General features: G+C 35.6%; 1 protein-coding gene across 2 annotated transcripts in view; it reads left to right on the top strand.

Annotated features, from left to right (window-relative positions):
• LOC111047939 (brefeldin A-inhibited guanine nucleotide-exchange protein 1) overlaps window positions 1–11,582 on the top strand; it is a 130,775-nt gene extending 119,193 nt beyond the window's left edge. The window contains exons 29-30 of one of the 2 annotated variants that reach the window (XM_039429243.1): window positions 1,771–2,027; window positions 10,035–11,582. In XM_039429243.1, the coding sequence (XP_039285177.1) occupies window positions 1,771–2,027; window positions 10,035–10,196 (419 nt within the window). In that variant the 3' untranslated portion in view covers window positions 10,197–11,582. The remainder of the gene's footprint in view (window positions 1–1,770; window positions 2,028–10,034) is intronic. The other variant, XM_039429244.1, reaches the window with a different exon arrangement.
• The last annotated feature ends 3,440 nt before the right edge of the window (window positions 11,583–15,022 follow it).

Genomic DNA, 15,022 nt, shown 5'->3' with positions numbered 1-15,022 from the left:
AGCTAGTAGCCTGGTTTTCATTAGTAGAGTTAGTGGTAGAGCTCCCTGGGCAAGTACCAACTATCTTGTGAACTCTTCCAATGAAAACGTTCATGGTAGAGTACTAGCTTTTAGTAGAGTAGAGTGGTATAGCACCGAGGGATAGTACTCTAACACTTGCTTCCCCCACCACCGCTTCTCACTCTACTCTACCACTACTATGCTAATGAAAGAAGTCTCGAGCTAGTAGAGTAGAGTCGTGCCGTAGGCTATCAAGTTTAAGAAGAATTGTTATTATTTATTAAAAAGTATTAATTTATTGAAAAGTGTTAATAAGTTCAAGTGTTAATTTATTAAAAAGTATTGACATTTTATGGTTGGTTCTGTTCACTAGACAACACACCTCACCTACTATTCTCAATTGTAGTGAAAACAGTTACTCGACCAAGTAAGTAGAGTAGAGTGAGCTAACTAGCTACCGAGATAGGTAGAGTTAGTATGCCAGTTACTCGACCACTAACTCTACTAGTGAAAACCAGGCCAATTCTTCCACTGAGTAATGGAATTGAACACTTCTATTTTATAGAACTACTCAATTTTAATAAATATGAGTAACTTTTTATAAAAATTGTTATTTGTTTAATTCTTACAATATCGGGGCACCGAGCTTCACTCGTTATTTATTTATAAACTATTGATAAACAGAACACAATTCTTTGAAATGATTGGGGAAGGAGTAACATGCACAGCTCAAAACTGTTTCTTCCCGGAATTTTGATTTATACACTATAAATAGTTCAGAAAGTAGCCTAGGTTATGTTCCATACACTTGAATTCAGGTTCAATTTTCAGTCTCAACATTTAAAAACAAAAAAAGTTTTAATTTAGATTATTTACAAACCAAATTGAATAACAAAATAACACTCACTAATCACTTAGAACTGTAAAATAATTATTAAAATTGAATATTATGATATACCATCTCATGTCAACAAAACAGATTATTTTGATCGAGTCAATTAAAATTTACAGGGTTTTTCGCGATTTTCTCGAAAACGGCTCTAACGATTTTGATCAAGTTTATACCTACAATAGTCACTGATAAATTCTATCAACTGCCACAAGTCCCATATCTGTAAAAATTTCAGGAGCTCCGCCCCATCTATTCAAAGTTTGATTTTAGATTCCCAATTATCAGGCTTCAGATACAATTTAAACAAAAAATTCAAAGTGGAAAAGATTTAGCATGAAAATCTCCACAATTAATGTTCAATAACATTTTCACCTAAAATTGAAAATAAGCTCGACATTCGAGAAAATGTGATTATTTAATTGCAAACTGTTGGCAACTGTTGATTCTTTTAAATCATTCACTATAAAGAGATAGCAGACATCGTGTGTCTCCAGTGTTATTGTCCTGTCACCAGCTGGCTCAGATTTTTTAATAGTAGACTTGAGATGCGCGTGAACACTAGCGTCAGGTAATCAATTTTCATAACGGCAAGGAAAGTTGTGTGAGTGCGCCACTCCAGACTTTTGACAATTACTTCTTCAAGATGACTTCCTCCTGCACGAATATACTCTTGAAATCTGTGTTGACGATGTCTTTTATTATCTCTTGTCTTATTATCTATATTTATTATCTCTTCTCATGCTATCGTTTCTCTTTATTACTATATTATGCAATAATTTTTATATGGATTTCCTGAGTCTATTAATATGAGAGTAATAATTTTGTAAATGTGCTATCGATTTCGTTAGTAGTAAACTAACTTGCATCGGTTTCGCTAGGTTTCAAGGGCACAGAGAAGCCAAACCTGCTGCAACAGGAGACACAGAGCCTGGCGTGCGCGCTACGCGTGCTATTCAAGATGTGCGGCGACGAGTCGCGTGCGACCGCGTGGCCGGCCGTGCAGTCGCGGCTGCTGCTAGTGTGTCGCGAGGCGCTCGACTACTTTCTGCGCCTACAGTCGGAGGCGCATCGCGACGCCTGGACTTGTCTCCTACTGTTGGTGCTAACGCGCATACTCAAGATGCCCGACGACCGGGTAAGTCAGTCACACTCAAAATATTAAAGGCCGGTTTCCGAGCTCGGGATTTAGCTAAGTCCTAGACTTTAAACAGCTGGAGTCAGAAAATTGGCTTTCCAAAACGGGGCGTAGTCTCAACATTTAAAAACAAAAAAAGTTTTAATTTAGATTATTTACAAACCAAATTGAATAACAAAATAACACTCACTAATCACTTAGAACTGTAAAATAATTATTAACTTTGAATATTATGATATACCATCTCATGTCAACAAATCAGATTATTTTGTTCGACTCAATTGAAATTTACAGGGTTTTCGCGATTTTCTCGAAAACGGCTCTAACGATTTTGATCAAGTTTATACCTAAAATAATCATTGATAAGTTCTATCAACTGCCACAAGTCCCATATCTGTAAAAATTTCAGGAGCTCCGCCCCATCTATTCAAAGTTTGATTTTAGATTCCCAATTATCAGGCTTCAGATACAATTTAAACAAAAAATTCCAAGTGGGAAAGATTAAGCATGAAAATCTCCACAATTAATGTTCAATAACATTTTCACCTAAAATTGAAAATAAGCTCGACATTCGAGAAAATGTGATTATTTAATTGCAAACTGTTGGCAACTGTTGATTCTATTAAATCATTCACTATAAAGAGATAGCAGACATCGTGTGTCTCCAGTGTTATTGTCCTGTCACCAGCTGGCTCAGATTTTTTAATAGTAGACTTGAAATGCGCGTAAACACTAGCGTCAGGTGATCAATTTTCATAACGGCAAGGAAAGTTGTGTGAGTGCGCCACTCCAGACTTTTGACAATTACTTCTTCAAGATGACTTCCTCCTGCACGAATATACTCTAGAAATCTGTGTTGACGATGTCTTTTATTATCTCTTGTCTTATTATCTATCTTTTATTATCTCTTCTCATGCTATCGTTTCTCTTTATTACTATATTATGCAATAATTTTTATATGGATTTCCTGAGTCTATTAATATGAGAGTAATAATTTTGTAAATGTGCTATCGATTTCGTTAGTAGTAAACTAACTTGCATCGGTTTCGCTAGGTTTCAAGGGCACAGAGAAGCCAAACCTGCTGCAACAGGAGACACAGAGCCTGGCGTGCGCGCTACGCGTGCTATTCAAGATGTGCGGTGACGAGTCGCGTGCGACCGCGTGGCCGGCCGTGCAGTCGCGGCTGCTGCTAGTGTGTCGCGAGGCGCTCGACTACTTTCTGCGCCTACAGTCGGAGGCGCATCGCGACGCCTGGACTTGTCTCCTACTGTTGGTGCTAACGCGCATACTCAAGATGCCCGACGACCGGGTAAGTCAGTCACACTCAAAATATTAAAGGCCGGTTTCCGAGCTCGGGATTTAGCTAAGTCCTAGACTTTAAACAGCTGGAGTCAGAAAATTGGCTTTCCAAAACGGGGCGTAGTCGCAGCTTTTATAACAGTAGTCGTAGTTTTTATTTTCTCATTTCTATAATTGGAAACGTTTTTCCTTTAACGAAATTAGACATTCTCAAATAATTCAAACTAGCTGAAACTTTACACTATTTTTTCTCTATTTTATTTTGCGTTCAATTTTCTAGTTTTTCGAAATTTAATTCAAACGTGACTATGACAATGGGCCATATGAATAAAGTTGAGCATTTGCTTATACTTCTAAAATATGGAGCATTTGCTTCGTTTTCTATGAATAAACGTGAGCAAAACCTTTTGCTCATGCTCATCAAAAAAATAGTTTGAGCATTTGCTCAAAAGTAAAAGCTTATACTCAAAATTGTATGAATAAACTAGAGCATTTGCTCAACTTTTGAAGCAAATGCTTCAAAAAAGGTGAGTCTAGTCTAGAGCAGCTTATCACCTTTTGCTCATAGTACAATGGCTCAACTAATTCGTATGAGGAAGAGGAAACTATACCAGATACGATCACAACTAATAGTTCAGAACTATAAAACTCTTTTTAGATTCAACCATTATTCCTACAAAAGAATAAATACAAAAGATAGCCAGTGATAACCTGATAACCTGATAAAAAGATAGCCATCACAAAATAGGAAATAGGCATTTAAGAAGATGAGAGTGTAGACGATTATAAGAAGGCTATTGATATTATAAGAATATGCTAAAGATTATTATAGAGATGACATTTTTTCACGCTATTAAATTCTAAACTGAACTAACCTAAAACTATTCATAAATAGAAAACAGAGCAGTCGGCGCAAACACAAGCGGTGCCCCCTACTTGCATATTTAGCTGAAAGCGAATCAGCTGATGAAAAATCTTAAAAATACGTGAGCATTTGCTCCAGAGTTTAGGAGCATAAGGTAAGAGTATAAGGTAAAGCTTATTCATATAAAAATGAGCAAATGCTTTTGCTTCTACCTTTTACTCATGAGCAAAACCTTATGCCTCATGCTCTTGCTCATGAGCATTTGCTCTGGTTTTACTCATATGAGCCAATGACTGCGACTACGCCCCGTTTTGGAAAGCCAATTTTCTGACTCCAGCTGTTTAAAGTCTAGGACTTAGCTAAATCCCGAGCTCGGAAACCGGCCCTAATAGTTCTAAGCAATTCAATAAAACCTTTTAGAAGTACAGGTTGTTTGAAAAAGAACTCCCTAGTTTTGATGTGTCATAGAATCTGTAAAAAGTGATATACACTATTCTAGTTTGTGGTGTTTGACTCAGCAACTGTCTAAGCTTTGTCCCCCTGCAGTTGGCAGACCTGCTTGACCTTGAGACGGCGCCAGGGAACAGTCCTTCAGTTGACTGACCTGCTTGACCTTGAGACGGCGCCAGGGAACAGTCCTTCAGTTGACACTCGCTTTCTGGGAAGGTGGATGGGAGAGCTCGTCCAATTGCTTGGCCACCACGAAGTCCATGTTGTGTACAGTGAAAAAATCCGAGACATAAAGCATGTACGGGAAAGAATAGTCACGGAGGTTGGGACAGTTACACCGGATATGTTGGTGAATATATGGCTAGAACTTGAATATCATTTATCGACGTGTGCAGGGCAACAAAAGGATCCCATGTTGAAATGTACTGATGTTGAACAAAACTTGAAGGTTCTCTCTTTCATTGTATGCACTTGTTCGAGAAAATGTGATTATTTAATTGCAAACTGTTGGCAACTGTTGATTCTTTTAAATCATTCACTATAAAGAGATAGCAGACATCGTGTGTCTCCAGTGTTATTGTCCTGTCACCAGCTGGCTCAGATTTTTTAATAGTAGACTTGAGATGCGCGTGAACACTAGCGTCAGGTAATCAATTTTCATAACGGCAAGGAAAGTTGTGTGAGTGCGCCACTCCAGACTTTTGACAATTACTTCTTCAAGATGACTTCCTCCTGCACGAATATACTCTTGAAATCTGTGTTGACGATGTCTTTTATTATCTCTTGTCTTATTATCTATATTTTATTATCTCTTCTCATGCTATCGTTTCTCTTTATTACTATATTATGCAATAATTTTTATATGGATTTCCTGAGTCTATTAATATGAGAGTAATAATTTTGTAAATGTGCTATCGATTTCGTTAGTAGTAAACTAACTTGCATCGGTTTCGCTAGGTTTCAAGGGCACAGAGAAGCCAAACCTGCTGCAACAGGAGACACAGAGCCTGGCGTGCGCGCTACGCGTGCTATTCAAGATGTGCGGCGACGAGTCGCGTGCGACCGCGTGGCCGGCCGTGCAGTCGCGGCTGCTGCTAGTGTGTCGCGAGGCGCTCGACTACTTTCTGCGTCTACAGTCGGAGGCGCATCGCGACGCCTGGACTTGTCTCCTACTGTTGGTGCTAACGCGCATACTCAAGATGCCCGACGACCGGGTAAGTCAGTCACACTCAAAATATTAAAGGCCGGTTTCCGAGCTCGGAAAGTCCTAGACTTTAAACAGCTGGAGTCAGAAAATTGGCTTTCCAAAACGGGGCGTAGTCGCAGCTTTTATAACAGTAGTCGTAGTTTTTATTCTCTCATTTCTATAATTGGAAACATTTCTCCTTTAACGAAATTAGACATTCTCAAATAATTCAAACTAGCTGAAACTTTACACTATTTTTTCTCTATTTTATTCTGCGTTCAATTTTCTAGTTTTTCGAAATTTAATTCAAACGTTACTATGACAATGACTGCGACTACGCCCCGTTTTGGAAAGCCAATTTTCTGACTCCAGCTGTTTAAAGTCTAGGACTTAGCTAAATCCCGAGCTCGGAAACCGGCCCTAATAGTTCTAAGCAATTCAATAAAACCTTTTAAAAGTACAGGTTGTTTGAAAAAGAACTCCCTAGTTTTGATGTGTCATAGAATCTGTAAAAAGTGATATACACTATTCTAGTTTGTGGTGTTTGACTCAGCAACTGTCTAAGCTTTGTCCCCCTGCAGTTGGCAGACCTGCTTGACCTTGAGACGGCGCCAGGGAACAGTCCTTCAGTTGACAGACCTGCTTGACCTTGAGATGGCGCCAGGGAACAGTCCTTCAGTTGACACTCGCTTTCTGGGAAGGTGGATGGGAGAGCTCGTCCAATTGCTTGGCCACCACGAAGTCCATGTTGTGTACAGTGAAAAAATCCGAGACATAAACCATTTACGGGAAAGAATAGTCACGGCGGTTGGGACAGTTACACCAGATATGTTGGTGAATATATGGCTAGAACTTGAATATCATTTATCGACGTGTGCAGGGCAACAAAAGGATCCCATGTTGAAATGTACTGATGTTGAACAAAACTTGAAGGTTCTCTCTTTCATTGTATGCACTTGTTGGTGAAGTTTTTCATTAATTTCACATTAAATGTATACCTAAAACTAGGGAGTTCTTTTTCAAACACTCTGTATTTCACGGCATCGTCCCACTCCATTTCTCTGTCCACATTTCATGATGCGCCAACTATAGCAAAAATCTGGTGTGTTACACTCACACAACTTTCCTTGCTCATTGATCTATAAGCCTCATTCTTAAACGAGGATAATTTAGGGGATTAACATAATGCCGATTGGCGGCTAAATAATTAGAACTACGATTATACTATTGTTATTGTTTTCAGAGTACATTTTCCTTTGTTTGAATTATGAAATTTGAGGATTTTTTAAAAGTTGTCAAAACAGCTGTTTTACAAATAAAATATCAACATGTGTTCTTTTGAATAATCTGCTCTATCTACCTACCTCACGCACGAGAAGGAGGTTACAAAGTAAATTTTTCAAGGATGGGGTGGACCCCCTGTTAGTTTCTCAGGAAGGAGACTCATGCCAGTAATAGAGCTGATATATAACTATACAGGATATGAACTTGAAAAAAATCGGTGAAGTCATTTTTGAGAAAATCGTGATAGAAATTTAACAAAATTCATTCTTCTCAGGAATATTACGGAGCTCCTGCAATTTTCCCAGAAATGAGACTCATTTTAGTTGATAGGGCTTATAAATAGCTATCTAGGGTATAAATTTGAAGAAAATCGTTAGAGCCGTTTTCGAGAAGACCGTGAAAAACATGGTTTTCCAGCCATTATCCGCCATTTTGAATTTAATTTTATTGAATCTCTTATTGTCGGATCCTCATGGTATAAGGACCTTAAGTTTAAAATTTCAAGTCAATCGGTTAATTAGGAATGGAGTTATCGTGTTCACAGACACACACACACACACACACACACCAACACCAACACCCAAAAATCATGTTTTTGGACTCAGGGGACCTTGAAACATATAGAAAACATGAAATTAGGGTACCTTAAATTTTTTTAGAAAGCAATACTTTCCTTACCTATGGTAATAGGGCAAGGAAAGTAAAAATGGAGAGGATGTCAGTTCGTAGAGATTTCAGTACACCAAGTCACTTTAACCACAAGAATGGCATTTCTTATCAATCAAATCATTTTCAATGATTTGTTAGATCTAAACTATATGTACCCGGTTTCTATAGTGAGGTTACGTTATAATTGCAGTGATTAACATTGGTATTGCCATCCTTGTGTATCAGTCGACATAGCAGATAGTGCTATCCTTGTCTACGTCTGCTAAGTTGCCAGATCGTTTCCCAACAATGTAGAAATACAGAGTGTTTCAGAGAAACGGGAAATTTTGAAAGTTAAATAATTTCAAGAAAAACAAATCTTTCAATAATGTTTTTCATATCATTCAATAGTAAAAATAATGCCATTTTAGAATAAATAATACCGTAACATTCATTTTTTGAAGATGACATCTTGCAGGTGTGTTCCTTTTCTTTTCTACGCAAACATTCCTGAAGTCTCTTCTTCACATTGTCAATGGTTTGACGTAACATTACAACTGGAATTTGAAATCGCTTCTCGAATCTTGGCTTTCAATTCTTCAGAAGCAAAGCATCAATTCTGATGATTCAGAAGCAAAGCATAAATTCTGATGCTTCAGAAGCAAAGCATCAATTCTGAAGAATTGAAAGCCAAGATTCGAGAAGCGATTTCAAATTCCAATTGTAATGTTACGCCAAACCATGGACAATGTGATGAAGAGACTTCAGGAATGTTTGCGGAACACACCTGCAAGATGTCATCTTCAAAAACTGAATGTTACGGTATTATTCATTCTAAAATGACATTATTTTCACTATTGAATGATATGAAAAACTTTATTGAAACATTTGTTTTTCTTGAAATTATTTAACTTTCAAAATTTCCCGTTTCTCTGAAATATCCTGTAGAATTAACACAATATTCATTCAACAATGTAGAAATAGAATTAACAAAATACTAATTTATTCTCAATTATGAAAAATCATTATTTAATCGTTGAAAAATATTTTTTCGACTAATAAAATATAATCTAAAATTTAAAGCATCAGTTATACTGATATCAACTATATTCTGTAGAAAGCAGTGAATCTGCAACGCTGTTGTTCTGTCTCTCCACTGCCAATATAACGTGAACCTCACTATTAATAGGACACTTTTTAAATCTGTCTATGTTTTGAAAATAATTGTATGGTATTATGGCAAATAAAGAATTTTAATTTGAAATCTAATGGAGCATTAAACCTATACATTTGATTTATTCTTGGTGCATTAGATTCAATAAGGGTCCTAGAAACCGGGGCTTCGAGTTTAGATAGTTTCTATTCTATTCTATCTATGCAAAGAAATGCAAATTGTAGACCAGCAAAGAATGCTAAGCAATCTGATAAGAACAAGTGAGGAATATGGGCTCACATTAAATGCCAAGAAAACAAAGTACATAGTCATTACAAAGCAAGAAATTCCACAAGAGCACCTTTTTGCTGGACAGGATATGATAGAGCGGGTAGAGGCATATACCTATCTGGGAACCCGCGTCAGCTGCAATGCAAGTCACATGCCAGAAATAGAAATGACAATTGAAAAGGCCAGAGCTTCCTCTGTAAAAATGAGACCTCTATTGTCGGCTCGTGACTTGTCTCTTGAGGTGAGGACCCGTCTCTATGTGTTCCCTGTTCTCTTGTATGGGTTGGAAGCATGGACACTAAATAGAGAATGTGAGACCAGACTTCAAGCATTTGAAATGTGGAGCTACCGGCAGATACTTCGTATATCGTGGACGGATAGAGTCACGAACGTAGAAGTTCTCAGAAGAATGGGTAAGCAACTAGATATTGTGCGTGACATTAAAATACGAATGTTGACATACCTTGAACACATTATGAGAGGACCCAAGTACATGATTCTGCACCTCATAATCCAAAGTAAAGTAGTTGCTAAGCGCTCGGTGGGACGTAGAAGAATATCTTGGTTGAGAAACCTGAGGGAAGCGTTTAATTGCACAACCAATGACCTATTTAGAGCGGCTGTGAACAAGGTAAAAATTGCCATGATGATTGCCAACCTCCGAAATGGAGACGGTACTTTGAGAAGAAGAATATTCTATTCTATAGTTCTAACCGCATAACCGCATTTCATCACGTACATTTGAATATTTATTTATATGCATTTTGAATATATATTTACTATGTGTATTCAACATTTGTTAATTTTGTGTCTCTTTTTATTTGTTGTAGTTTGCGGCGCATGCTTCCAACTACTACCCGCTTCTGTGCGAATTAGTTTGCTTCGATTTGAAACCAGAATTGAGGTCCGTCCTGAGGAGATTCTTCCTCCGGATCGGTGTTGTTTTCACCATCACATCATCCACGTCCACGACACCGACATCTTTATCATGAGTCACCGAATTTACCAACTACTGTAGATAGATTGTGCAATTATGGATTACTTATTTTTGTAGCATAAAATTTGAGAAGAGCTAGGAAATTTTATTGAATTTTTGTGTGTCAGTCTCATGAAACGTGACTTTGCCTGTCCCAGATCACGGAATGTTCTCTCTCAATAATGTGTAACAATTCCAGTATTTCTCCATCTTAACAGATCTGTCATTTTCAGTTTACAATGTAACAATCCTCCACAAATTCTCTCAATTGATGAAATTTGTCGAATAGGAATTGATATTGAGGAATTTCACCATAATTGGAAAAACGCAGATTTAGTATTGTCACATCCATTTTTATCTTGTACAGTGGACTGCAGTTTCGTGTTGGAACCAACATATCTTCAGCTGTGTGGCTGTCATCCATATTTATTAGATTTGCACATAGGACTCCAGTTTCGTGTTGAAACAAACAGCTTAAGGGGAGTCCGAAGAGCCTATACCACCAATGTTAAATTGGCCAACTTCAATGTACCTTTTTGAGATTTCCAATGGAGATTAATGAAAGAATGCATATTTATCTTCAATCTGATGGGAGGAATTTACTCTAAAATTATTTTTTCTCTAAATACATTTTTTAGAAAAATATATTTTTTCCAATTATTTCAATGTATTTATCATCAATAACTCTGTCAATATTGAAAATATGATAAATCGCCTTCATCACCTTTTAGAGTAATGCCTATTGTACATGTCTGCAAAATTTCAAAGCTCTATCTTCAACAGAAGTCTCAAAAAAGGAACATTTATATGGAAAATATAGTTTTTTCAGGAATCGCATGCAATTTTTCTAAAGAAATGTATTCAGAGAAAAAAATGATTTTCGAGTAAATTCCTTCCATCAGATTGAAGATAAAGATGCATTCTTTCATTTAAAAAAAAATTGTGAGTTTATCTCTAGTGGAAATCTCAAAAAGGTACATTGAAGTTGGCCAATTTAACATTGGTGGTATTGGCCCTTCCGTGGTATAGGCCCTTCCGACTCCCCTTAAGCTACGTTTACACCAAAGTTATTAACAAAATGTTAATGCTCAATCCTTATAGATTCTATTAGATTGAACGGAACTTGACAAACACATATGTTCATCATGTGTATGATAAGTTGTGTTCAATCTAATAGAATTTATAAGGATTAAGTTATTAACGTTTTGTTAATAAATTTGGTGTAAACGATGTGTTGGTTTCCAACACGAAACTGCAGTACTGTGTACAAATATCTGATAAATGTAGGTGTGACCAAAAAACTGTGTTTTCAGTGATCCATAAGAATAAATAAAATATTATTCAATCAATATTGACACGACTCATTTTTTTAGTAGCCACAGGGACAAGCTTTCCGTACTTCGGTATTTCTAAAAAAATATTGCAGTAGCCTATGTATTGACTGATATTGTATATATGAGGGGCATTTTTATTCTCTCCAAACCCGTTGCTGTTGCAATAGCTAGCATACGGTGTAAAGCTGCGTTTACACTTACACCAAAATTTTCAACAAAATGTTAATGACTTAGACCCGCCGCAAAGTAGACCCACGCTAATCCACGAAAAGCAACCCACGCCGTGGAATGTCTTGTAAACCATTGCTTCAGAATTATTCATAATCAATCAGCTGACAAGTAGATTATTCATTGCATGTATTACACAGATGTCTAGAGAAGCCTAGCAATGATTTATGAAACATCCCACGGCGTGGGTTGCTTTTCGTGGATTAGCGTGGTTCTACTTTGCGGCGGGCCTAAATCCTTATAGATTCTATTAGATTGAACGGAACTTGACAAACACATATGTTCATCATGTGTATGATAAGTTTTGTTCAATCTAATAGAATCTATAAGGATTAACATTCTGTTAATAACTTTGGTGTAAACGCAGCTTTACTGTATTCTTTCAATATCTCAACTTTAAAAATACATTATTTTGATTAATTTAAAAATACATTGAAAAAAAACTATTATTTTGACTTGAAAATGATCATACTAATTTGTGTGTTACTATTGTAATTGAATAATCAAAGGTCCAGTTGTACAAAAGACTTTAATTTTTAATCATGATTAAATGCCTCGAGAGCCAATCAGAGAAGGCTTCTTTGATAAGAACGCTTCTCCGATTGGTTTTCGTAGCATTTAATTGCGATAAAATTTAACAGGCTTTTGTGCAACCGGGCCATAATATTCTTCAATTAATGGATAGTTTTTAATGTAGTCTAGCATATGAATGCAAATTGAAAGTTATGTCAAGTGTTGAGTATAATCAGTGATTTCTTCGAGTTTTTTGAGAATTTTTCAAACATAAACATTAAATCTTAAGAGGAAACACAAATCTATAATTACCCTGTATAGTTTTGGGTCTAAAGCACTTGCATTCACTACATAAATAAATTAATTCTAGTGAACTGAGAGTATTTAGTCAATGACACTTAGCTTGTTCTCTAGTCAAATTGAGCATTGTGTGAGTATTTGAGCAAACTGCAAAATTACTGAAACTAGATGTATCTAATAAATACAACATTATTGGACAAGTCTATTATTATATGAAATGTCCCGAGCGGAAAATATTATCTTTTGGAAAAGAAAGTGAGTTTCTTGAAAAAGTCAATGTGTAATAATTATATTAAACATAATATTTTAAAATTAACAGTAAACACTACACATGTTTAATCGAAAAAGTGTGTTTTTACTCTGATATTTTTATGGGAAAAGTTGAAAAATATTTTTGTTTGATATTTTTAAAAATATGTCTTGTAAATCTGATACATTTAAGCCGCGTTTACACCAAAGTAATCCTCTATAGGTTCTATTAGATTGAACGGAACTTGACAAACACATATCTTCATCATGTGTATGATAAGCTATGTTCAATCTAATAGAATCTATAAGGATTAAGTTATTAACATTTTGTTAATAACTTTGGTGTAAACGCAGCTTTAGAAACTAATTATAATTTTATTCTGAATCGATTCCTATTTATCTGACTTTCATTCAATATAATCAATTCGATTGGTTGTCTAAAATGTTAAAATTAAGTCTCTCTCTCCGGCGTTAGACTTTAGCGTTGGAACGAAACAGGTGTATTCAATTATTTGTTAAAATAATCAGTTATTTGTAAAGTTGGCCTACGTATACATGAGAAGTGCCTGGATTCTTTGAAGATTCCTTGAGACCCCTTGATCTGTAATAATCGAACTGAAATTTTAAGAGTTAAATGTTCTCGATTTAACCTCTGCAATGAACAACTAAAACAATTAATTTTCAACTGCAATAGATAGTTGAAAACACTGTGAAATCTGTTAAAAAGAAAATTTTACCACTCACTTCTAATAAATCTTGAAATTATTTTTGTGTTTATTAACAAGTAATTCGCATTATTATCGGAAATACCTATGACTATTTTCAGTTAACCCCCTATCTATGGACTTATGTATGTCGCTAGTTATAAGAATGTATTTGTATCAGTATTCGTTACTGTTAGATATTATTTATTCAAAATGTATGTTTTTGTTGTGTTCTACCAGGATTACCAATCGATAGAATTATTATATCAGTATGTCTATACTTATTATGTTTCATCTATTTTTAAAAATTAGTGTTGTTTATGCATTCCCCGACTCTGTAATAATATTGTTGCTAAGACAGTATGTTTTACATTTTTTAGCCTTATTTGTAAATACTGTATAATGTTAATATCGTTAAATAAATTCATGTATTGACCTCCGTGGGTAACATCAAATTTATCATCTCAGCATTGGTTTATCATAATAATATTCTGTACATTTTTTCCAATTCAATTTATTTATTTTTACACACACAACCACAGAACATGTAGACATTGCTAAAGAACTTTCTATTCAATATTCTTACAATTCACTGTAGTCAACCATGATAAATAATAATTATTATTATTAAACGAAATTCCAATTAAATGCTGTAAATCACCCCGAAGACTTCTGCCATTGCAAATATTGACAACAGGGTAAACAGCTAGATGGAAATTCGATGAGCGCTTCTGTACAAAAATTATTTGTCAGCCCGGGAATCGAACCCAGTACCTCCTAATTGAGGAAAAAGGAATGCTTACCCTTACACCAAACTGACAATCTCTGGATAGCAGCGATAAATAAAATCATGATACTGTATCAATCCTTTTGACTACAGCTCATGTGTCCTACATTACATCAACTCATTTATACTATGTAGAAAAAATTGAATTCGTATGACTTTTGTTGGTGGGAAGTCATTTGCGGGATAGACATAATGTCTATGAGAGTAATTTGTCTAGAAAAAATATCAAATTTAATAGAGACTCATTCTATATTGACTTCATAGTGTTACTGTAATCAATAAAAAACTATACATAATCCGAATATTTCACTCTCGTCAGGACTTTGTTATATGAAGATTGATTTACGCCTTAGCATGTCATGTATATGGTTCTCTATTATAGGATGAAGGGACGTTTAGACTGAGACAACTGTTGCAATAGGCATATTTTGGAATGTATCTTGACTTATTTCAACATCATTGATGAACTCTTTTCTTAAAACTCAATCATGCTTCATTGAGCTTCACCCACACTAAAAATAATCTAAAAAAATTAAAAGATATATAGAAATCACAGTCTGCTGCACCATTATTTATCCACTGCAATAATTTATTCATTGTTGACCATATTGTCCTCAATTTAATTGACACTTTAATCACATTTCAAGTCCAATATTAGACTTATATAGTATTCTAAAGTCCATTAAAGCTAGATTTTAAGGCAATACTAAAGTTTTCGTTTGTGAAG

Source organism: Nilaparvata lugens, chromosome 5 (genome assembly GCF_014356525.2).
Source record: "Nilaparvata lugens isolate BPH chromosome 5, ASM1435652v1, whole genome shotgun sequence".
NCBI classification, from domain to species: Eukaryota; Metazoa; Arthropoda; class Insecta; order Hemiptera; family Delphacidae; genus Nilaparvata; species Nilaparvata lugens.
Note: the sequence above shows the minus strand (reverse complement) of the source record. Positions and strands in the feature narration are given on the sequence as shown.